This window comes from Hylobates moloch, unplaced genomic scaffold (genome assembly GCF_009828535.3).
Source record: "Hylobates moloch isolate HMO894 unplaced genomic scaffold, HMol_V3 SCAFFOLD_16, whole genome shotgun sequence".
In the NCBI taxonomy this organism is placed as follows: domain Eukaryota; kingdom Metazoa; phylum Chordata; class Mammalia; order Primates; family Hylobatidae; genus Hylobates; species Hylobates moloch.
In genome coordinates, this window is record NW_026652291.1 from 13,357,740 (window position 1) to 13,380,444 (window position 22,705).

Genomic DNA, 22,705 nt, shown 5'->3' on the forward strand with positions numbered 1-22,705 from the left:
TGATATCTCAGTCGTATATATGATGAAACACCAGGAATTCTGAAGAGTTCTTTATTAATCTAAAAAATAAATAAAAGCCTTATGAATGTGGTATTATGATTTCATTCTGTTTATAATTATGGTGTTTAATTTGTATCTTGCCCTAAGGCATCAGGAGCAGCAGCAAGTAGTATAATATGTGGTCCTTTTTTAAAAAAGAGATCTGTCATAATTTTAGGAATCTTAAGCTTACATAAACAGATAATAAAAGACATAAAAATATTTAGGAAGTTTTTTTTTTTTAAGTTGACATTACCTTATGTTATTGAGAATCATAGAAGAGGTGGGATTTAAGATTACTCACTAAGGATTGGTAAGACATGGGTAGAAACAAAGAGAAGGTACTCAAAACAGAGGAATAACAGGAGTAAAGGAGTACCAGAGATCTCAGATCTCTGCACTTGAGTAAGTTTTCAAGTACCAGTGAAAAAACTAGCCTGGCACACATTCACAAAAGCAAAAAATAAAAGATAAGGCCTAACGAACAGAAAGGGGCCAGATAATAAAAGGCCTTGGAAACTGAACCTAGTCCTGCAGGCAACAGAAACACTTTAAGACTCATTATCAAGTAGAAAGATGGCATGATACAGGTAATTCTGTATTTTGGTTGGGGATATTAGCTGGTGTGTATGATTGATATGATACAGAAAGCAGGGAGATAAAAAGAGAAAGTATTTAGTGGACCACTCCCTCCTAACTTTGCTGATTCTATCTTGGGACCAAATTTCTTCAGTCTCAAATTGTATTTTATAGCTCTGCGACATTAATATATTAGTTGTTATCTAAGTAACCAAGGCTTGAAATGCTACATGCTGATTCTTCACTTCTGGGACAGTCTATTATTACCAGCTCCTGATTATTCTTCCCTCAGGAACGCTTTGCACATCATTCCCTTTCTATTCCACTGCCAGTACCCTAATACAGGAAAGGCCTCACTACCTGATGTTTGGGTTTCTCAGTTTCTCTGCCTCCAGTCTTTCCTCCCTTCATCCGACCTAAACACTGCTACCAGATTCATCTCCAGAAATATCCTGCACCTATTACCCCTTGCTCAGAAATCTCTGAAGGCTTCTTACTGCTTGAGAAAAGACAAACCAAATGCCTTAACTGGCAATGGAGGTTGCCAGGAAGCCACCCTGACATCACTGCTCAATGTCTTCAGGCCCAGCTCATATTCCACCTCCTTACAAATTCCCACATCTAGTCTAGACTAGAACAGCTCTGTCAACAGACATTTAATGCGTGCCACAAATGTACTTTTTAATTTCTTCATGGCCACATGGAAAAGTGAAAAAGAAACGGGTGAATTTTAATGTATTTTATTTAACCCAATAGAACCAAAACATTATTTCAACATGTAATCATGTTGAATATTTTACATTTTCATATTAAATCTTCAAAATCCACTGTGTATTTTATATTTACAGCACATTTCAACTAGACTAACCACATCTGAAGTGCTCAATAGCTACATGTGGCTAGAGACTACTGTATCAGTGCAGATCTAGACTCCAGACTATAAAAATCAATGCTTTACACTATAGTGCAGGTTGGCACCATCCTATGTTTATGTACATGTCTCAGGCTAAGTTTTAATAGTATTGCCAACCATTTACTCTCCCAGACTAAAAACTCAAGTCACCGTCTTACCATTAACTTAGCGGTCAACAGGTGAATCCCATTTGACATTTACTTAGTGTCTGACCTCCTTCATGTCCTGCCTCCGTGGAGGCCCTCATTGCCTTACCTGAATGATTGCCAATTTCCTTTCATCTAGTTTTTCTGTTCCCAGTTGATCCTCCATAGAGCTGTCAGAGACCATCCTAAAAAAACAAATATCCTCCTGCTCACTCCTTGCACCAAATATCCACTGGATTCCTGCTAACTACTGAATAAAATCTAAACTCCCTATTGGAAACCAAGATCCTTCACAAGCTGATCTTAACCTACCTCTTGCTTCACCAATCACTCGTGCACTAAATGCTTAAGCAGGTTGATTATCCCACTCTCCCTAAGTATGCTAAAGCTCAAAGCTCCGTATTCCTGTACTGAATCCCGAAATTACCTTCTCCTGTTGAGCTCAGCAAATTCCTTTTGATGCTACGCGATCCAGCTGACATATTTACTCCTTTATAAAGCCTTTTTGTTGCCCTAGGCAAAGTTAGTTATTTTGTTATAAAGGAGGCACATAAAGTATTTCTTGAATGAATGTTCAATGTAGAGGAGTAAAAGTGATCATCTTTGTATATCCAATACCAACTTCAGTGGTCAAGGCAGCATAAATGGGTACTGCAAGAAGGAATGAAGCCTCATCATATCATAAATTGCTTCAGAGCACTGGTTTTGACAGATACTACTTCATCGCAAATATCTCACAGTTACTAGCCCTCTTCATAATGATCGTACATGTTGCCGGGCGCGGTGGCTTGCGCCTGTAATCTCAACACTTTGGGAGGCCGAGGAGGGCAGATCGCTTGAGCTCAGGAGTTCCGGACCAGCCTGGGCAACATGACAAAACCCCTTCTCTACTAAAAACACAAAAAAGTAGCCGGGCGCGGTGGCTGCGCTGGTGACCACAGCTACTTGGGAGACTGAGGTGGGAGGATTCCTTGAGCCCAGGAGGCGGAAGTCGCAGTGAGCTGAGATGGCACCACTGCACTCCAGCCTGGGGAACAGAGCGAGACCGCGTCTCAAATAATAAATCGGCCGAGTGCGTTGGCTTACGCCTGTAATCCCAGCACTTTGGGAGGCCGAGGCGGGCGGATCATCCCGGCCAACAAGGTGAAATCCTGCCTCTACTAAAACTACAAAAAATAGCTGGGCGTGGTGGTGCGCGCCTGTAGTCCCAGCTACTCGGGAGTCTGAGGCGGGAGAATCACTTGAACCCGGGAGGTAGAGGTTGCAGTGAGCCGAGAATCGTGCCACTGCACTCCAGCCTGGGCGACAGAGCGAGATTCCTTCTCAAAAATAAAAAATAAAAAATCATGACCGTGCATGTTGATGACAACTAAGGTGAACTAAGCAAAATCCAAGGGAAAACAGAGGAGTTTGGGTTAGCCCTGGAGCTCACGGAGTGGGGAAGTCTCAGTTGAGGGAGAGCCGCCGTTTCATACTGGGGTTGCAAGGCCGGGCATGGTGGCTCACGCCTGGAATCCCAGCACAGGCCAAAATGGGAGGATCTCTTGAGCCCAGGAGTTCGACACCAGCCTGGGCAACATAGTGAAACCCCGTCTTTATTAAAAAAAAAAAAAAAAAAAAAAAAAAAAGAAAAAAAGGGGGGTTAACGGGATTGTAAAATTAAAAATTAGGGGATGGGTATAAATGACAGCTCAGGTTCGCCTGGTCACAGGAGGCCAGACTTTCCAGGGTTACAGTCTGACCTCTTGTTTTCTAAAGAGCACGTAAAATAGTACGAAGTCAAAAAAGAATTAGAACTTCGCAGTGATAGTGGAAGCGCTGGAGGGCGATGGCGGGAGGGCGCGAAGGGCCGAGACCCTTTTAGTACAGTGTGGAAAAAACATCCGAAAAGTCTCTGGAGTCGATGAACTAAAAGGACGCCTAAGCGGTGTCCAGAGCTTAGTAACCTCGTGGTCTCTCAACCCAAAACGACGGGAAGAGCCCGAGCGGGGGAGGCTAAGAACGCCGTAGCCACGAGGCCAAGGAGCTAAAGCTGGCGTCGGTTTAACTCCTCCAGCGCCAAAAGATGAAAGGGGAAGCAGAAAGGAGGGAAGAAGATCCCGGGAGGGAACCGTACGGGCTGCCGCAAAACAGCTAGGAGCTTGAAACCCATGGAGAAGTCACTTCTCTTTCCCTCGCTGACCACTACTGCCGGGAACGACCGGGACAGTCGCAGCCGAAGCGGCGGGGGTGAGTCATCGGGGGAGACCGGGTCGGAGTCGGGGCCCGGCGCTCCCGGAGGGCCAATGACGCCGCCTTCCCCAGCCAGAGGCTCGCTCCTTTCTCCCGCCCTCACTTGCCTCGTCAGGCCTCCCCCAACGCCGTCCACTGCCCTTCCCAGCCCCTAGGCGAATCCAGGTTCAAGAGGTAGAAAAGCCGATACTGACTCAGCAGGGCCGGAGACTACCGGCCGGCAGAAGCCCCACAGTGGCGGCCGCCATTTTGGAGCTGGAGACTAGCGGCGGAGACGAGGAGGACCCAGGGCGAGACCATCTCCGGGGGGTGGGCACGGTGCTGTGGGAAGGCGACGGCGCTCACGCCTGCACGCCTCGTCTGCGTGGAGCGAAATTTTATTCAGAAATTATTGGTAATAATTTCTACTAAAAAAAATGAGAGGAGTCAACCCTGAGGAGGAAGAAGTAGTATGATTTGCTGGCGTCACCCCTCTGTTCCGTGCGGGCGCGGCGAATGGCAGGTCCCGAGGTCGCAGCTTCCACTGGCGCAGGTGGCTGAGTTCCCCGTTGCCCTTGGTCTCGGGGTCGTTGTCGGCACTGAGGCTGCAGGTGGGTCTGGGGAGCCCGGGGGGCCGCCGCGACGAAGATCACGGCGAGGGTGGCGGGGAGGGTTCTAGGCAAGCCCTCGGTGCTGTGCATGTGTGGAGGGGTGGTCTGGGCTTCCCCGGGGCTTCGGAACGAAGGCGACGGGAAAGGAAAATGGGGTTTTTTTCGGGTGGAGGATGGGATTTCCGGGCCGGAGCTTTTGGAAAGGGTTTTCTGAGGCTGTCATAACAGGAAAACGTCCGTAGAGATGTGACCCAGTGACCGCCCGCTAACCGGACTGGAGAGGAGACCGGCCGGGATCCCACGCCTGGCCTGAAGCAGGGAAAACTTTGCCTCCGCTCCGCGAGCAGCTTACATTCGTCCAAGTCCCAGCCTTCTGTCTTCTTGCTAACCTCGCTCTCTTCCAAACCGCAAATCCTCTTGAGCCGACACCGTTGCACCAAAATGATGCGCTTACCCTTTTGCTTTGCTTTTTTATTTTTATTTCTGAGACAGAGATTAACTCTTGTCACCCAGGCTGGAGTGCAATGGTGCAATTCCGGCTCACTCCAACGTCCACCTCCCGGGTTCAAGCGATTCTCCTGTCTCAGCCTCCCAAGTAGCTGGGATTACAGGCGCCCGCCACCACACCCGGCTAATTTTTTTTTATATTTAGTAGAGACGAGGGTTTCACTATGGTGGCCGGGCTGGTCTCGAACTCCTGATCTCGTGATCCACCCGCCTCAGCATCCCAAAGTGCTGGGATTACAGGCGTGAGCCACCGAACCTGGCCCACCTTGCCTTTTAAAAGAAAAAAGTATGGCCAGGCTTAGTGGCTCACGCCTGTAATCCCAGCATTTTGGAAGGCCGAGGTGGCCGGATCAAGAGGTCAGGAGTTTGAGACCAGCCCGGCCAACAGTGAAACCCCATCTCTACTTAAAAATACAAAAATTAGCCGGGCGTGGTGGCACCTGCCTGTAGTCCCAGCTACTCGGAAGGCCGAGGCAAGAAAATCACTTGAACCTGGGAGGCAGAGGTTGCAGTGAGCTGTAATTGCGCCACTGCACTCCAACCTGGGCCACAGAGAGAGAAAAAAAAAAAGCCGGGCGCGGTGGCTCACGCCTATAATCCCAGCGCTTTGGGAGGTCTAGGCGGGCGGACTACCTCAGGTTGGGAATTCAAGACCAGCCTGACCAACATGGAGAAACCCCGTCTCTACCAAAAATAAAAAATTAGTTGGGCATGGTGGCGCATACCTGTAATCCCAGCTACTTGGGAGGCTGAGGCAGGAGAATCCCTTGAATCCGGGAGGCGGAGGTTGCGGTGAGCCAAGATCGCGCCATTGCACTCCGGCCTGGGCAACAAGAGCAAAACTTCATCTCAAAATAAAAAAAAAAAGAAAGAAAAAAGTATGAATTGTATAAGTATGCCAGTGTCAGAGGAGAGGCAGAAATTCAGTCTACATAGTCCTAGCACAGCTTAGTGCTAAGCACTTTTGTTGGCAATAATGTATTGATTGTCTTTCTAGGATGTTGTCATATGTCTTCTCAGTCATTGTACATGATTTATTAGTTTAGTCCAAATGCACACAGGTGTATTTTGAATTCAACTGTATGCACGAATTTTTACAGAAAATTGGCAATCCAACTATGTTTTTATTAAATTAGTGCAATTTATTTTCCACATGATGACTATTACAGGTTTAGCATCCCTCATCAGAATGTTGGAAATCCAAAATGCCCCCATATGTGAAACTTGAGGCCACAAGTTTGAGACCAGCCTGGGCAACATAGCAAGATCTTGTCTCTACAAAAAAAAAAAAAAAGTTTTTTAAAGAATTTTTTTAAATTAGCACCTGTAGCTCCAGCTTCTCAGGAGGTTGAGGTGGGAAGATCACTTAAGCTCAGGAGTTCAAGACTGCAGTGGACTATTATAACTCCACTGTACTCCATCCTAGGTAACAGAGCGAGACTATTAAAAAAAAAAAAACAGTTTCATATAAGATTACCTTCAGGCTATGTGTATAAGGTATATATAAAGCACAAATGAATTTTAAGTTTTAATTCGGTCCTATCCCCAAGATAGCTCATTATGTGTATGCAAATATTTCAAAATCAAAACATCAAAAACACTTTAAGCATTTCGGATAAGGAAAAACCTATAGTTCTGTTCCTCCTCATCTACCTTCTGGAAACTCAGCATTTAAAAGCTTTTAAGTACCATAAACATCAATTCAAGAAGGGGTTTCTTAGGCATGAGCTATAATAGGAGCCAGAACTATAGGGTGAAGCTTAATTTGAACTCCAGCTCTGTACTTAATAGCTATTTGGATTAAGCTGTTTTCTTATCTGTAAAATGTAAATAATAGTTATTTCACATTACGTATAGAAATATATGATGGCTGTGGTACCTAGTAAAGTAGTAGTCTTTTTTTTTTTTTTTTTTTGAGACAGCATCTCGCTCTGTTGTCGAGGCTAGAGTACAGTGGTGTGACCTCAGCTCACTGCAACCTCCGTCTCTTGGCCTCAAGCAATCCTCCCACCTCAGCCTCCGGAGTAGCTGGGACTACAGGCATATACTACCACACCCAGCTAATTTTTTGATTTTTTGTAGAGACAGGGTTTTGCCATGTTAACCAGGCTAGTCTCAAACTCCTAGGCTCAAGCGATCCATCCGCCTTAGCCTCCCAAAGTGCTGGGGTTACAGGCATGAGCCACCTAGTAGTCACTCTATAAAAGTAAGTTTTCTTCTCCCTTTGCCTTTTTTTTTTTTTTTCTTTCTTTCCCTGAGACAGAGACTCGCTCTATCCCCCAGGCTGGAGTGTAGTGGCATCATCTCAGCTCACTGCAACCTTTGCCTCCCGAGTTCAAGCAATTCTCCTGCCTCAGCCTCCTGAGTAGCTGGGACTACAGGCATGAGCCATTATGCCCACCTAATTTTTGTATTTTTAGTAGAGACAGGGTTTCACCATGTTGGCCAGGCTGGTCTCGAACTCCTGACCTTGTTGTGGTCCGCCCGCCTCAGCCTCCCAAAGTGCTGGGATTACAGGCGTGAGCCACCACACCTGGCCCCTTTACCTTTTCTAGAGTAATTTATATTCATATCTACAGTGACATTATTGAATATAGTTTTTTTTTTCTCTCATGTCTTTTAATTTCCTTTCTAAATTTAGTTTTCAGTAATTACAGCTTTACCTAAAGAATTCCATCTCTGGCAAAATTGTATTAAATTTGTTTTTGCATTGTGAGAGGTTCTAAATATGTTTTACACATGTAAAAGTTCTAAATAAGAGCCAGGTGCAGTGGTGTATGCCTGTAGTCCCAGCTACTTGGGAGGCTGAGGCAGGAGGAATACTTGAGCCCGGGAGTTGAGAGATGTAGTGCCTGTGAATAGCCACTGCCCTCCAGCCTGGGCAACATAGCAAGATCTTGTCTCTTTTACAAAGAAAAGTTCCAAAACAACATGAGGAGGGTGCAAACAATCAGCTGTTGCAGGTAGAATTTTTTTACATACCGTTGCTGTTTCTCTGCTCTGTATCATATCACATCACTATTGAAGTTAGTAGTAAAATTTAATAAATAGACCCAGTGCAGTGTAATTTTATATTAATCATTGTCCCGTATGTAATCTTCATCAATTAGATTTTAAAGTATTATACTACATTCTGATGCCAGGCAAACAAAGAGGCTTATTAGGCTTTAACATCTATTACATCTATGTCTATCATCTTCTTGTTTCAGATGCAATTTATTTATTTTATTGAGATGGAGTCTTGCTCTGTCGCCCAGGCTGAAGTACAGCAGCACGATCTTGGCTCACTGCAACCTCCGCCTCCTAGGTTCAAGCAATTCTCCTGAGATAACACGCACAGCACCACACCCGGCTAATTTTTGTACTTTTAGTAGAAATGAGGTTTCGCCATGTTGGCCAGGCTGGTCTCAAACTCCTGATCTCTAGTGATCTGCCCACCTCAGCATCCCAAAGTGCTAGGATTACAGGCATGAACCACCACGCCCGGCCCAGATGCAATTTGAAAGCTATTTCAAAAAAACAAAAAAAGCAGTTGTATTTCTGATATATTTTTTTCTTTTAGCTATCATGGTGAACTTACTTCAGATTGTGCGAGACCACTGGGTTCATGTTCTTGTCCCCATGGGATTTGTCATTGGATATTATTTGGACACAAAGAGTGATGAACGGCTAACTGCCTTCCGGAACAAGAGTATGTTATTTAAAAGGTTAGTCTGCATTTTTTTTAAACGAGAAATTGGCCAAATTTGGGGAATATTCTTTTTGATATGTGCCAAAAATAAATAGAAGGGGAAATTTTTCCCCCTTGAGGACTTAGAGTCAAATGATACTGTTTTTAGTCTTGTTTGTTATTGAATCCTTGGATAAAACAATATGATTACCTCTAGAATGTAAAGTCTTCATTTAATGAATAGGCTGTTTCAGGTCTTTGAAAGTATCATCTTTTTTTAATTAAAAGTGCATTTTAATACAGAAACAGTTTAAAAGTAGCTGACCAAAGCCTAGCTTATACACAGCTTCCACATATATTGTCATATATTATCTTACTTAAGACATGCTATAGCTGAGATAAATAGTAATAACAGCAGCTAGGTGCTGTGTTCTTAGCAACACTACCTGAGAGCTTTAGACCGGGTGGTAGAGTGATAGCAACTGGCAGCTGCCTAGTCCCATTGTGCCTCTAGAGACGGCTCCTCTGGCAGCAGAGAGTTCCAGTTAACAAGACAGGATGCCTGCCAGTGGGCATACAGCTGGGTAGGAGGAAGCTTGAGGGGCAAGAGGAGTGAGCAGCATCCACAGTGGGTATGGAGAGATGGTAGAAGTGACTCACAAATCAGGGATTTCAAGAAAGAGAAAATAAGCTGGAAAGGGTTTAGAAAACATTTTGAATGAACTCACTGAGCAGAGATAATAGCTTTCATACAAAGATAAACTAAGTAATTACAATTCTTTAACCCAGAAAAATGAAGCTAACGGTATGGTAAAAGTTAAATTCATGAATGAAAAGAATAAATATGATGAATCTAATATGTAAGTTTTTTAAATGGATCAGTGTAATAGAAAATAAAATATTGGCCAGGTGCGGTGGCTCACACCTGTAATCCTAGCACTTTGGGAGGCCGAGGCAGGTGGATCACTTGAGGTCAGGAGTTCGAGACCAGCCTGGCCAACATGGTGAAACCCCGTCTCTACCAAAAATATAAAAAATTAGCTCGGTGTGGTGGCGCACAGCTGTAATCCCAGCTACTCGGGATGGTGAGGCAGGATAATCTCTTGAACCCAGGAGGTGAAGTTTGCAGCGAGCCGAGATTGCGCCGCTGCACTCCAGCCTGGGCTACAGAGCCAGACTCCGCCTCAAAAAAAAAAAAATATATTGCAATCGTTCTTCTGACTTCCCCTTTTATCTGGTATCACAGTTTTATTTACAGTTTTTCCATTTCTTCCTTTTTTGCTTTCCACACAGGGACTTGCAACCCAGTGAAGAAGTTACCTGGAAGTAAAGACTGGCTGGATTATCGAATGTTCACATCTTAAAAGTTCTGAGAGAAATAAAAACATGAAGAACCTGAAATGTCTTTATTTTTATACAAAGGTAGTCCTTCTAGTAACAAGCATACTTAAAAAATAATTATTAGGGCCCAGCGCGGTGTCTCACGCCTGTAATCCCAACACTCTGGGAGGCTGAAGCGGGCAGATCACCTGAGGTCAGGAATTCCAGACCAGCCTGAGCAACATGGTGAAACCCCGTCTCTACTAAAAATGCAAAAAATTAACCAGGTATGGTGGCACATACCTGTCCTGTCAGGCAACAGAGTGAGACTCCATCTCAAAAATAAATAATAAATAAAATAATAACTATTAGGTACCTGATTGTATACGTTGGTATTAAATTTATGATTAGCATTTAATTTGCTGTTTCTCATTTTGGACCACAGTACTATTAAATCATAGAGCAAATTTTTTATCATGTATTTTTCAGAAAAAAATTTCAAACCTTGTGCTTCAATGGGACTTAAAAAGGATGATGCCAAGATTTTGACAAAAATCACATACTGAAAATTTTAGGTGACCTTAGCTTTGGCAAAGATTTTTCCTTTTTTCTAATGTAGGATACACACGGGAAGCAAGGATTTTTAAAATACAACACACAAAACATGAATTAATTTAAAAAATCAGTAAGTTGTACTTTATCAAAATGTAAAATTTTGCTCTTCGAAAAACACATCTAGAATATGTAAACCTTATAGCTTAATAATAAACAACCTAACTTTTTTTTTTTTTTGAGATGGAGTCTTGCTATGTTGCCCAGGCTAGAGTGCAGTGGTGTGATCTGCAAGCTCCGCCTCCTGGGTTCCCATCATTCTCCTGCCTCAGCCTCCTGAGTGACTGGGACTACAGGCGCCTGCCACCACACCTGGCTAATTTTTTGTATTTTTAGTAGAGACTGGGTTTCACCATGTTAGCCAGGATGGTCTCGATCTCCTGACCTCGTGATTCACCTCAGCCTCCCAAAGTGTTGGGATTACAGGCGTGAGCCACCGCGCCCAGCGTCAACAACCTAACTTTTTAAATGGGCAAAAGATTTTAACAAACACTGCCAAAAGATATGAGGATGGCAACTAAGCACATGAAAAGATACTCAACATTAGTAGTCACTAGAGAAATGGAAATTAACAGCAAAATGAGATGGCACTACACACCTATTAAATGGTTAAAATTAGGCTGACTCACGCATGTAATCTCAACACTTTGGGAGGCCTAGGCAGGTGGATCACCTGAGCTCAGGAATTCAAGACCAGCCTGACCAACATGGTGAAACCCCGTCTCTATTAAAAATACAAAATTAGCTGGGTGTGGTGGTGCATGTCTAATCCCAGCTACTTAGGAGGCCGAGGCAGGAGAATCACTTGAACCCCAGGGGCGGAGGTTGCAGTGAGCCAAGATCGTGCCATTGCACTCCAACCTGGGCAATAAGAGCAAAACTCCATCTCAAAAAATAGATTTAAATAAGTAAAAATAAATGGTTAAAATTTGAAAGACTGACTACCAATTGTTGGCAAGGATGTAGAGCAGCTAGAAGGCACACTGCTGGCAGGAATATAAAATGTAGCCACCAGTGGTTGTCCCACCTTGGAAATAAGTTGAGCAGTTTCAGGTAAAACACACCTACCACTTGACCCAGCTATCCCAGTCTGAGTTATTTGCCCATGAGAAATGAAAGCATATATCCGCACAAAGACTCACATGAATGTTCGTAGCAGCTTGATTAAGCCAAAAATGAGATAACCCAAATGTCTATCAACATGAATGGATAAAGTGTGTTGAATCCATATCATAGACTACTACCCAGCAATGAAAAGGAATGATCTATTGATACATAATATGGATGAATTTCAAACTAATAGTGCTGAATGAAAGAAGCCAGATAAAAAAGAACACATGCTATAGGATTCTATTTATATAAACAGAAAATGTTATAAACAGCAATCTGTAGTAACAAAGCAGTTCAGTGGTTGAGAGATCAAGGTCTAGCAGGTGTTGAAAAGAATTACAAGGAGGCTGGGCCAGGCGCCGTGGCAATGCCTGCAATCCTAGCACTTTGGGAGGCCAAGGTGGGCAGATGGCTTGAGCCCAGGAGTTCGAGACCAGCCTGGAAAACACGGTGAGACCCCGTCTCTACTAAAAATACAAAAATTAGCTGGGTATGGTGGGGTGTGCCTGTAGTCCCAGTTACTCAGGAGGCCGAGGTGGGAGGTCACCTGAGCCTGTGGAGGATGAGGCTGCAATGAGCCGTGATCATGCCACTGCACTCCAGTCTGGAAGACAGAGTGAGCCCGTGTCAAAAAATAAAATATAAAATAAAAACAATAGAGAAGTAAACTCTTAAAAATATTCCTTTGCCTTCAATATATGAAAGAGGAGATTGATGAATAATACTTGAAAAATCTGTAATCAATTAGGAGGAGCAGAATATTTTTAGAAAGGACAAAAATAGCACTAATCAGAAACATTAGGTTGTATTTCTTTTGTTTTCTTTGGTTTGTTTCAAGCATATATACTTTATTGCGAGCAATATTACACCTAAGTCTTTTGTCCTTAAGGGATATATGGAGAGTTTCAACACAATGCTGTTGTGTGTATTTTTTTCTACCTCCCTTTCCTGGAAATACGTGTAGTATTTTTTATGAAACATTAATTGCTAATGCAAAGATCTGTAATAGTAAATTGGATTCTCTCTTGATTCATTTTTTATAACACAATATCATCAAGATTCAGTTATCAATTTTTAAAACTATGGCCGGGCACGGTGACTCACACCTGTAATCCCAGCACTTTGGAAGGCTGAGGCAGATGGATTGTTTGAGGTCAGGAGTTTGAGACCAGCCTTGCCAATATGGTGAAACCCCGTCTCTACTAAAGATACAAAAATTAGCCAGGCATGATGGTGCATGTCTGTAATCCCAGCTACTTAGGAGGCTGAGGCAGTAGAATCGCTTGAACCCGGGAAGCAGAGGTTGCAGTGAGCCAAGATTGCACCACTGTACTCCAGCCTGGGCGATCGAGTGAGACCCATCTTAAATAAACAAACAAATAAATAAATAAATAAATTGCCAAGTTCTCTTCTTGGAAGCCACATTTTGTTAATTGTTTTAGGTAGGATTGAATTTAGGAGAAGATTACAATGAAACGATACCCTTTAGTTACCACTGATTTGTGTTGCAAGTCCGAACACTTAATACGCATCATAATTTTTAAAATGCCAAACATTTGAAATTCTGTTAAACTATTTCGTTTTGGGTAACAAAATTCATGCCAGTTTGGATTTAATGGGTACAGTGCTCAAGATGGAAATAGCTCTGTGCGGTCTCTCTTGTTAACACAAGATTTCTTTTTTTTTTTTTTTTTTTTTTTTGAGACACAGTCTCACTCTGTCGCCCGAGACAGAGTGCAGTGGAAGGATTTCGGCTCACTGCAACCTTCGCCTCCCGGGTTCACGCCCTTCTCCTGCCTGAGCCTCCTGTGTAGCTGGGACTACAGGCGCCCACCACCACACCTGGCTAAATTTTGTATTTTTAGTGGAGATGGGGTTTCACCTTGAGCATGCCTACATTAAAGCACCATTACATCATACTGGAAGTATTACTTTATATACTACTGAACTATCAGCTTTTGAGGGGCAGAGGAATCTTACTCTTTTTTTTTTTTTTTTTTGAGATGGAGTCTCGCTCTGTCGCCCAGGCTGGAGTGCAGCGGCGCAATCTCAGCTCACTGCAAGCTCCGCCTCCCGGGGGTTTATGCCATTCTCCTGCCTCAGCCTCCCGAGTAGCTGGGACTACAGGTGCCCGCCACCACGCCCGGCTAATTTTTTTTTTTTTTTTTTTTTGTATTTTTAGTAGAGACGGGGTTTCACCGTGTTAGCCAGGATGGTCTCGATCTCCTGACCTCGTGATCGGCCTGCCTCAGCCTCCTAAAGTGCTGGGATTACAGGCGTGAGCCACTGCGCTCAGCCTTTTTTTTTTTTTTTGAGATGGAATTTTGCTCTGTCACCTAGACTGAAGTGCAATGGCACTATCTTGGCTCACTGCAACCTCTGCCTCCCAGGTTGAAGTGATTCTCCTGCCTCAACCTCCCGAGTAGCTGGGATTGCAGGCACACGCCACCACACCCAGCTAATTTTGTATTTTTAGTAGTGACGGGGTTTTGCCATGTTGTCTAGTCTAGTCTTGAACTCCTGACCTCAGGTGATCTGCCTGCCTCGGCCTCCCAAAGTGCTAGGATTTGAGCCGCCATGCCCAGCCAACACAAGATTTCAATGAATAAGATTACAGAAAAGGTGAGTAGCCTAAGATGACATAGAAAGTGTACTGGAAGTGCATCTGTGTGGTCTATTCTGTCTCCATGAACTCTTTCCTGATTAGCTCAGTAACTTCTCTCTCTCCTACTGAATTATTGGTAATTTTTTGTGCCAGTCAATTGAAAAGACTTCATGCATTAATTCATTGCTCTGTAGCAACCCTTGACCTAAAGAGTAAGATTCCAGCACTTTGGGAGGCCGAGGCAGGCCGATCACGAGGTCAGGAGATTGAGACCATCCTGGCTAACATGGTGAAACCCCGTCTCTGCTAAAAATACAAAAAAATTAGCCGGGCGTGGTGGCGGGCGCCTGTAGTCCCAGCTAGTCGGGAGGCTGAGGCAGGAGAATGGCGTAAACCCTTGGGAGGCAGAGCTTGCAGTGAGCTGAGGTCGCGCCACTGCACTCCAGCCTGGGTGACAGAGCGAGACTCCATCTCAAAAAAAAAAAAAAAAAAGAGTAAGATTCCTCTGCCCCTCAAAAGCTGATAGTTCAGTAGTATATAAAGTAATACTTCCAGTATGATGTAATGGTGCTTTAATGTAGGCATGCTCAAGGTGTAGCGGTGGCACAAAAGACTTTTCCTTAGTGAACTTTCCAGAAGTAAAAGGAAGAAGCTAGTATGAATAGAGTGTGGAGTGACTGGGGCAGAGAGAATTTGGGGAGAACAGAACAGGACAGATGGTTGGTCCAGATCACAGAGCCTGTTGCCCAGGCTGGAGTGCACTGGTGCGATCTCATCTCACTGCAACCTCTGCCGCCCAGGTTCAAGCAATTCTGCCTCAGCCTCCCAAGTAGCTGGGATTACAGGTGCCCACCACAACACCTGGCTAATTTTTGTATTTTTAGTAGAGATGGGGTTTCACCATGTTGGCCAGGCTAGTCTTGAACTCCTGACCTCAGGTGATCCACCCGCCTCGGTCTCCCAAAGTGCTGGGATTACAGGCATGAGCCACTGCACCCGGCCGTCACTGAAGGATTTTGAAGTAAGAGTTGTGTAATTATTTAAGAATCCCTGCCAATGTAAGTCCCCTGAAGGTGGGACTGTTTGTCTTTTTCATGGTTATAGTCCCAGGGCCTGATACACAGTTATTCTTGTTAAACGAAAGAAAATCTTGTGAGATTTGCATTTTTGGAAGATCACTGACAGCACCATGAATCAGACATATTGAGACTGGAATCAGAAGACCAATTCAAAGATCCTTGGACTAGACTACACGAGATACCAAGAGGGCTTGAACTAAGTAGTAGCAATGAAGACAAGGGCAAGAGAGAGTTAGGAGTGGATTTATAGCATTTGAGGACTGACTGGAATAAGGGGTGACGTGGAGAAGTTGTGGGAAGAGAATAAAAAATGATTCCCAGATACTTGGTGCTATGATCTGAATGTTTGTATCTTTCCAAAATTCATTCGTTGAAATGCAGTCCCCAGTGTGTTGGTTTAACAGGTGGGGCCTTTGGGAGATGATTAGATCATAAGGCCAAGCCTTGTGACTGGGATTAGCACCCTTATACAGAGAGGAAGCTTGTTTGCCCCTTTTCCCCTTCCACCATGTGAGGACACAAAAAACACACCACCTATGAGGAATGGGCCCTCACCAGACATTAAATCTGTTAGAGCCTTGATTTTGGACTTCCTAGCCTGTAAATTTATTACAGATCTGTATTAAATTTCCGTTTATAAATTACTCTAAGATATCTTGTTATAGCGCCCCAAAAAGACTGACCTTCAACTTCATTAATTCATTTGAAAGACATCAACTACAATTTAAAAAAACAAAACAAAAACAGAAAAGGTGGCTTGCAATTTTTTTCACTTCATGAGACTATGATTTATTTCCCTGGGTAGGCCACACAAATCCTTAAGAACATGGACTTTACCCCATACAAGGCTGTGAACTGTGCACACAGAGATGCTCGATAAATGGTACCGAATCCTCTCCTTCAGCACCTGGTCCTCTCTGGCAGTCTCCATTCCCTTACCTCTCACTGCCCCCTCTGCTTCTCTGAACCTGCAATCCCCAAAGTCACCAATGGTCTCCATAGCAACAAAATTTAGTGGGCTCTTATACGTCCTTATATTGCTTGACTTCTTGGCAGCAACTGACACTGACTACCCCTTGAAGCATCCCCTGCCCAGGCCTTCCACAATGTCACACTCTCTTGCTTCTTCTCCCTTCTCCTTGGCTATTGCTTCTCCTATCCTCAGGGCTCAGCTTTAGCCCTCTTCTCAATCACCTCCTTTTCCCTAAAATTATTTCATTCACTCCTATGGTTTCAGTTACTTTTTTTTTTTTTTTTTTTTTTCGAGACACAGTTTCACTCTGTTGTCCAGGCTGGAGTGCAATGGCACGATCTTGGCTCACTGCAACCTCTACCTCCCAGGTTCAAGTGCTTCTCCTGCCTCAGCCTCCTGAGTAGCTGGGATTGCAGGCATGAGCCACCACGCCCAGCTAATTTTTGTATTTTTAGTAGAGATGAGGTTTCACCATGTTGGCCAGGCTGGTGTCGAAATCCTGGCCTCAAGAGATCTGCCTGCCTCAGCTTCCCAAAGTGCTGGGATTACGGGCATGCACCACCACAATGGCCTTAGCTACCTGTTTTTTAATGACAATTCCTCATTGAGTTCAAAGCAGCCTCCTGAACTTCAGACTCTGTATCCAACCATTACTCAACATAGTTACTCAAATGTCCATAGACATTTCAAATTCAGTATCTCCAAAATGTAAGCTCTATCTTACTCTCTTCCCAAAACCTTGCTGCTCCTCCTATTTTTCTGCTCTCAATACCACTCCTGGCACAGTGGCTGCCCAGGTCACAAACCCAGAAGTCACCTTCATATTTCTGTCTCTTACGTTCCCCAATCCCTCACTGTGGTAGGAGTTATTAAGAAATTATTTTAGGCAGATAGAGAGGAAAAGGGGTCCTTGAAAAGTTTTTGTCTCTTTTGAAGCAGCTCCAGAAACGTTTCCTGTCTAGCATAAAAGCCCTGACTCTTAGACCCGAGCTGGCAACCTTTAATGTGCAAATATTGGCAGTTAGAAACTGGGTCCACCAACACGGCGATTCCCACCATTGTCCTCTTGCCCTTGCTCTCACATGTGCCTGGCAATATGGCCACCCCCACATATCCCCACATGTGTAGAACATCATGGCGCCCTGTATTTGCATATTAAAAGGCTAGGGTGGGAGGGCCAGTTTTATTAGCGGGCTACATGAATGACATGCGTGGTCAAACCAGTCCCCTGAGCCCTATGCAAATAAGACACCGCCTCCTGCAGCCTCCTCATGTAACTGGCTATTATCTCCCACGCACTCTGGGTCTCCTCTCTCGGCTTTGGAGCACCCTTCCCTCGGTCTCTGTTCAGGGGAGCTGCTTCTTTCTTTCTTCTCCCTTCCTTCTTGCTTATTAAACTCTCCGCTCTTTAAAACCACTCCACGTTTGTCCATGTCGTTTTATGTAATTCGACTCAAGACGAAAAACGCTAGTATTCCTCCACTCGGTATCATCACCACATTCTGTTGAGTCTCTTTACGTCCAAAGAATCTCTCAAAATGGCCTATTTCCATGTTTAAGACACTACCGTAGTCCAAACCACCATCATCTCTCCCAAGATTCCTTCAACAGCAACTGCTTTTTTCTGCAGCCAGTGATCTTTCTAAAAGGCAAACATGAGCACATGTCTTCTTTTAAAATATTTATATAGCTTCCCACATCCTTTAAAAAGTACACTTTGGCCAGGTGCAGTGGCTCACGCCTGTAATTCCAGGACTTTGGGAGGCCAAGGCAGGTGGATCACCTGAGGTTGGGGGTTCGAGACCAGCCTGGCCAACACGGTACAACCTCTTCTCTACTAAGAATACAAAAATAGTTGGACTTCGTGGTGCGTGCCTGTAATCCCAGCTGTTTAGGAGGCTGAGGCAAGAGAATCACTTGAACCCAGGAAGTGGAGGTTGCAGTGAGCGGGGAGATTGTGCCACTGCACTCCAGCCTGGGGGACAGAGAGAGGTCCGTCTCAAAAAAAAAAAAAAACAAAACAAGGCCGGGCGCGGTGGCTCACGCTTGTAATCCCAGCACTTTGGGAGGCCGAGGCGGGTGGATCACGAGGTCAGGAGATCGAGACCACGGTGAAACCCCGTCTCTACTAAAAATACAAAAAATTAGCCGGGCGTGGTGGCGCCTGTAGTCCCAGCTACTCGGAGAGGCTGAGGCAGGACAATGGCGTGAACCTGGGAGGCGGAGCTTGCAGTGAGCCGACACTGCGCCACTGCACTCCAGCCTGGGCGACAGAGCGAGACTCCGTCTCAAAAAACAAAACAAAACAAAACAAAACAAAACAAAACAAAAAAAACAAGTACACCTTAATCTGGTTTCAAGGTGCAAGATCTGCACCTATTCTTCCATTTAAGCTTCATCAAACCGCTGCTACCTCCCCGTCTCCCACACAATTTATGGGACTTCTAAGTTCCTTCTAAAGGGCCCGAACACCTACACTGGTAACAAGCCACCTGGATTTGAATCCTGGCAAGACAACTTACTATCTGACCTTGGACATTGTGCTGTTCTTAACCTCTCCGTGCCTCGGTTTCCTCATGTGTATGAATAACATCAACACCTACATCAAAGTTCACTGTATTAAATTTGATAATATATCCAAAGCATTTAGAAAAGTGCCTAGCTCATAGAAAGCTTTATATAAATATTAACTATCATTTTTTTCCTTTTTTGGGGTTGGGGGGAAGGAGTTTCGCTTTTGTTGCCCAGGCTGGCGTGCAATGGCACGATCTCGGCTCACCGCAACCTCGGCCTCCCGGGTTCAAGCGATTCTCCTGCCTCAGCGTCCCCAGTACCTGGGATTACAGGCATGCACCACCACGCCCGGCTAATTTTGTATTTTTAGTGGAGACGGGGTTTCTCCATGTTGGTCAGGCTGATCTCAAACTCCCGACCTCAGGTGATCCGCCCGCCTCGGCCTCCCAAAGTGGTGGGATTACAGGCATGAGGCACCTCGCCCGGCCTAGCTATCATTTTTATACAAGCGCTAGGTTTTGGGAGAATATAATGATGGCTTTTTCTTACTAAACTTTCAGTGCAGGAGGAGGGGAAAGAAAGTAAATAGTTATATGAACACAGTAGAAAGTACAAAGTGGAAAACAAAAAGAACACAGAACCCAGGTGAGCCGTCCAGACCTCCCCCCAGAAACCTAAGAATCCATAGAAATGGGTGGGAAGTGGAGAAGATCCTCCAGACAGCAGGTGGCGATGCAGCATCCCCCAGAAGGCCCGCTAACAGAAGCTAGGAGGACGCGCTACCAAGGTCACGTGTCCCCGGCGTTCACTCGCTCTTCGCTTCACGACACTCGCATCCTCGCGGGTGATTGGCCTGCGTGCGGCACGTGGGCGGGGTACCGGGGCGGGCCGGGGAGGGGCGGGGTGGGCGGAGGAGAGGGGCAGGGGGCGGAGCTGGAGGGGGTGGTTCGGTGTGGGGGCCGTTGGCTCCAGACAAATAAACATGGAGTCCATTTTCCACGAGAAAGTGAGTGTCCGCGTTCGGTGGGGAGCTGTCTGCCGCGCGGTGGCGGGCGTGGAGCGCTGCATCACCGCCTCCCAGAGGGCTGGGTGGGGCCCGAGTCGCCCCCATGTCGATCTCGCCCGGCGAGGGGCGACGCCGCAGCCTCCCGCCTCCTCGGCTCGGGGAGGGGAGCATCACCTACGCCCCTACTTCCCCCGCGGCCCCCGCCCTTGGAGCCGGGAGGGAGTATGGGCGGGGCCGGGGGCGTCTCGGGACACCGGAGTGGGGTGGCGCCCAGTGGGTTTGCTTCTGCCTTTCTCCGTCACTTTCCATCGCTTTTCGGAGGATTCCTTCACCCCTCCCCAGTCCTTCCCTCTCCCTAGGGTCTAGCTAGAGTCACCTCTGGGACACTTCTCTCAACCCCTCCTACCCTAATCCTGGCAGAATTAACTTTTCCTCCTCCGGACTGCTCAATTCTATATTGGAGTCTTCCCTACACGTAGATCTTTGGGGTCTTGTTCGTGTCTTTTCCCTGCACTAGGTCCGCGAGTCTCCCGAGGGAGGAGACCTTGGCTCGCCCACTGTAGGGCCTGACATTTAGGAAGTGAAGTAGGAAACCCGGCGTGCCCCTAAACAGGGAAGTCGTCACAAGAGTTTTTATTACGGGATGTTTGGGTTTGGTTTCTTTTGGTACTCCCATCTTTCCGGAGCAGGCGGCCAGCTTTGTTTTTAGGTATTAGGAGTGGACTGGGATGATTTTGTTGTGGTCTGCCTAGCCTGCTGTCCCTTTAACTCTTCAGTGACCATGCACTTGAAGATACCATTTGTGATATGTGAAGAAACTCCTCGTTTCTCACATACTATTATCCAGCCATTTGTGTGTGAGTGAGGCCTTCCCCAGGACAGCTTTGGCACATGATATCTTGTTTCATAATAGTTTCGTGTTTGGAAAGAGTTGCTGGTAAGGCTATTATTTAATAGGAGGAGCAAAGGGTTTTTGTTTTATTAAATACTTATAAATGATCATTTATCCCAGACATTTAAAATTCACACACAGAACAAATAAAGCAAAGACAAAAGAATACATTTACCAAATGTAGATCTGTAGTATAAATCTTTTTTTAATTTTTATTTTAAAGATGGGGTCTCATTCTGTCACCCAGGGAGGTGTGCAACAGAGAGATCATGGCTCACTGCAGCCTTGACTTCCTAGGCACAAGCGATCCTCCCACCTCTGCCTCCAGAGTAGCTGGGACTACAGGTGCATATCGCCAGGGCCAGGTAATGTTTTTGGAGAGACGGGGGTCTCGCTGTGTTGCCCAGGCTGGTCTCCAACTCCTGGACTCAGGTGATTCTCCCACCTCAACCTCTCGAAGTGCTGTGATTACAGGCATGAGCCACTGTGCCTGGAACAAATTGTTAAGTACAATGCTTTTCATTGTAGAAAACATCTCGGAAACTTTTGAAATAGACTGATGTTCAGTGGGGGAGGAAGGACACAGTTGTATAGTTGTCACTAATTTTTTGACTTGATTGACATGACTTGTAAATCATAGACAATAGAGATTTGGTTGCTTGGCTGAGTAGAGTGGGTGAAAAATACACATGTACTTTTTTCTAAATTTTTTTTTTTTGAGATAGAGTTTGGCTCTTGTCACCCAGGTTGGAGTGCAATGGCGCGATCATGGCTCAACTGCAACCTCCGCCTCCCCGTTCAAGCGATTCTCCTGCCTCAGTCTCCCCAGTAGCTGAGATTACAGGCGCCCGCCACCACGCCCAGCTAATTTTTGTATTTTTAGTAGAGACAGGGTTTCACCATGTTGGCCAGGCTGGTCTCCAACTCCTGACCTCAGTTGGTCCGCCCGCCTTGGCGTCCCAAAGTGCTGGGATTACAGGCGTGAGCCACCGCACCCGGCCATATTTTTGTTATTAATTTTCAGAGGCTTTGGTGTGGGACCGCATTTGAACATGGAAGGCCTTAAACATGTTCCACACTGCTTCCTGAGAATTAGACAAGATTTTTAACAATGTTGATTGTTACCTAGTTGGGACACATTTCTGCTGACCCATGGGATCAAAAAAAGCTGGGTGCTAGCCTAGTGAAAATCTACTTACCCGAAAGAAATCCCTCTTAGTCCAGGTGCAGTGGCTCACGCCAGTGCTTTGGGAGGCCCAGGCGGGCGGATCACGAGGTCAGTAGTTTGAGACCAGCCTGGCCAACATGGTGAAACCCCGTCTCTACTAAAAATACAAAAAATTAGCTAGGTGGGGTGGCAGGCGCCTGTAATCCCAGGTACTCGGGAGGGGGAGGCTGAGGCAGGAGAATTGCTTGAACCCGAGAGGCAGAGGTGGCAGTGAGCCGAGACTGCGCCACTGCACTCTAGCCTGGGCAACAGAGCGAGACTCCGTCTCACAAAAAAGAAAAGAAAAAAAGAGTCCCTCTTAATTATCAGCGTGTGTATAGGCCTATAGATACTTCAGGAATACATTTACCATTATCATCAACTTGTATGTACATAGCACGTGAAGATTCAACAATTTAATTTTTTGGGCGTCCTCAAGAGTATGCACCTATAACCATATGGCCCATTGTTAATCTCCTATACAGTCCATTCTGGGAATGTTTGGGCTTACTGTGCCATTTTTCAGTTCACTGCCTTCCGCTCTGCAATATACCTTTAACCCTTGCTAGGTCCTGGGTTTGGAGAGCCAGAGAACCAACTTTGGCCCTAAAAAAGCTGTGTAGGTAGGAATATCTGCCTACAAAGGGCCTTGCAACCATTTCCTCTTGGAACCTTCGTTTCCTCTTTCTGAATTGTCACTTTGAGTACCCT

General features: G+C 45.4%; 3 protein-coding genes and 1 long non-coding RNA gene across 10 annotated transcripts in view; 2 read left to right on the top strand and 2 right to left on the bottom strand.

Annotated features, from left to right (window-relative positions):
• The window catches only part of CPSF2 (cleavage and polyadenylation specific factor 2), a 39,682-nt gene extending 35,511 nt beyond the window's left edge, over window positions 1–4,171 (bottom strand). The window contains exons 1-3 of one of the 4 annotated variants that reach the window (XM_032179838.2): window positions 4,104–4,164; window positions 2,105–2,328; window positions 1–59 (exon numbers count right to left, since the gene is read on the bottom strand). The gene's annotated coding sequence lies outside the window, so the exon portion shown is untranslated. Of the gene's footprint in view, window positions 60–1,786; window positions 1,811–2,104; window positions 2,329–4,016 lie in introns of those variants that run through there. The other 3 variants (XM_032179842.2, XM_032179837.2, XM_058429567.1) reach the window with 3 other exon arrangements.
• NDUFB1 (NADH:ubiquinone oxidoreductase subunit B1) lies at window positions 3,517–10,487 on the top strand. 4 transcript variants are annotated; one of them, XM_058429570.1, is made up of 3 exons: window positions 3,517–3,906; window positions 8,569–8,713; window positions 9,970–10,480. In XM_058429570.1, exons 1-3 carry the CDS (start codon window positions 3,828–3,830, stop codon window positions 10,004–10,006), a joined length of 261 nt encoding a protein of 86 aa, XP_058285553.1. In that variant the 5' UTR covers window positions 3,517–3,827; the 3' UTR covers window positions 10,007–10,480. The 4 variants fall into 4 exon arrangements, with proteins under 4 accessions (XP_058285553.1, XP_058285555.1, XP_032035734.1 ...); XM_058429572.1 differs by having other exon boundaries at window positions 3,840–3,906; window positions 8,216–8,713; XM_032179843.2 differs by lacking the exon at window positions 3,517–3,906 and adding an exon at window positions 4,274–4,499 and having other exon boundaries at window positions 9,970–10,487.
• LOC131381503 (uncharacterized) lies at window positions 6,185–20,434 on the bottom strand. The gene is made up of 3 exons (XR_009210295.1): window positions 20,302–20,434; window positions 9,123–9,367; window positions 6,185–6,281 (listed from the first exon to the last, which is right to left on the bottom strand). It is a non-coding gene; the product is annotated as an uncharacterized LOC131381503 (long non-coding RNA).
• The window catches only part of ATXN3 (ataxin 3), a 51,863-nt gene continuing 48,985 nt past the window's right edge, over window positions 19,828–22,705 (top strand). The window contains exon 1 of the mRNA XM_032179844.2: window positions 19,828–19,895. Coding sequence (XP_032035735.1) covers window positions 19,872–19,895 — 24 coding nt within the window. The 5' untranslated portion in view covers window positions 19,828–19,871. The remainder of the gene's footprint in view (window positions 19,896–22,705) is intronic.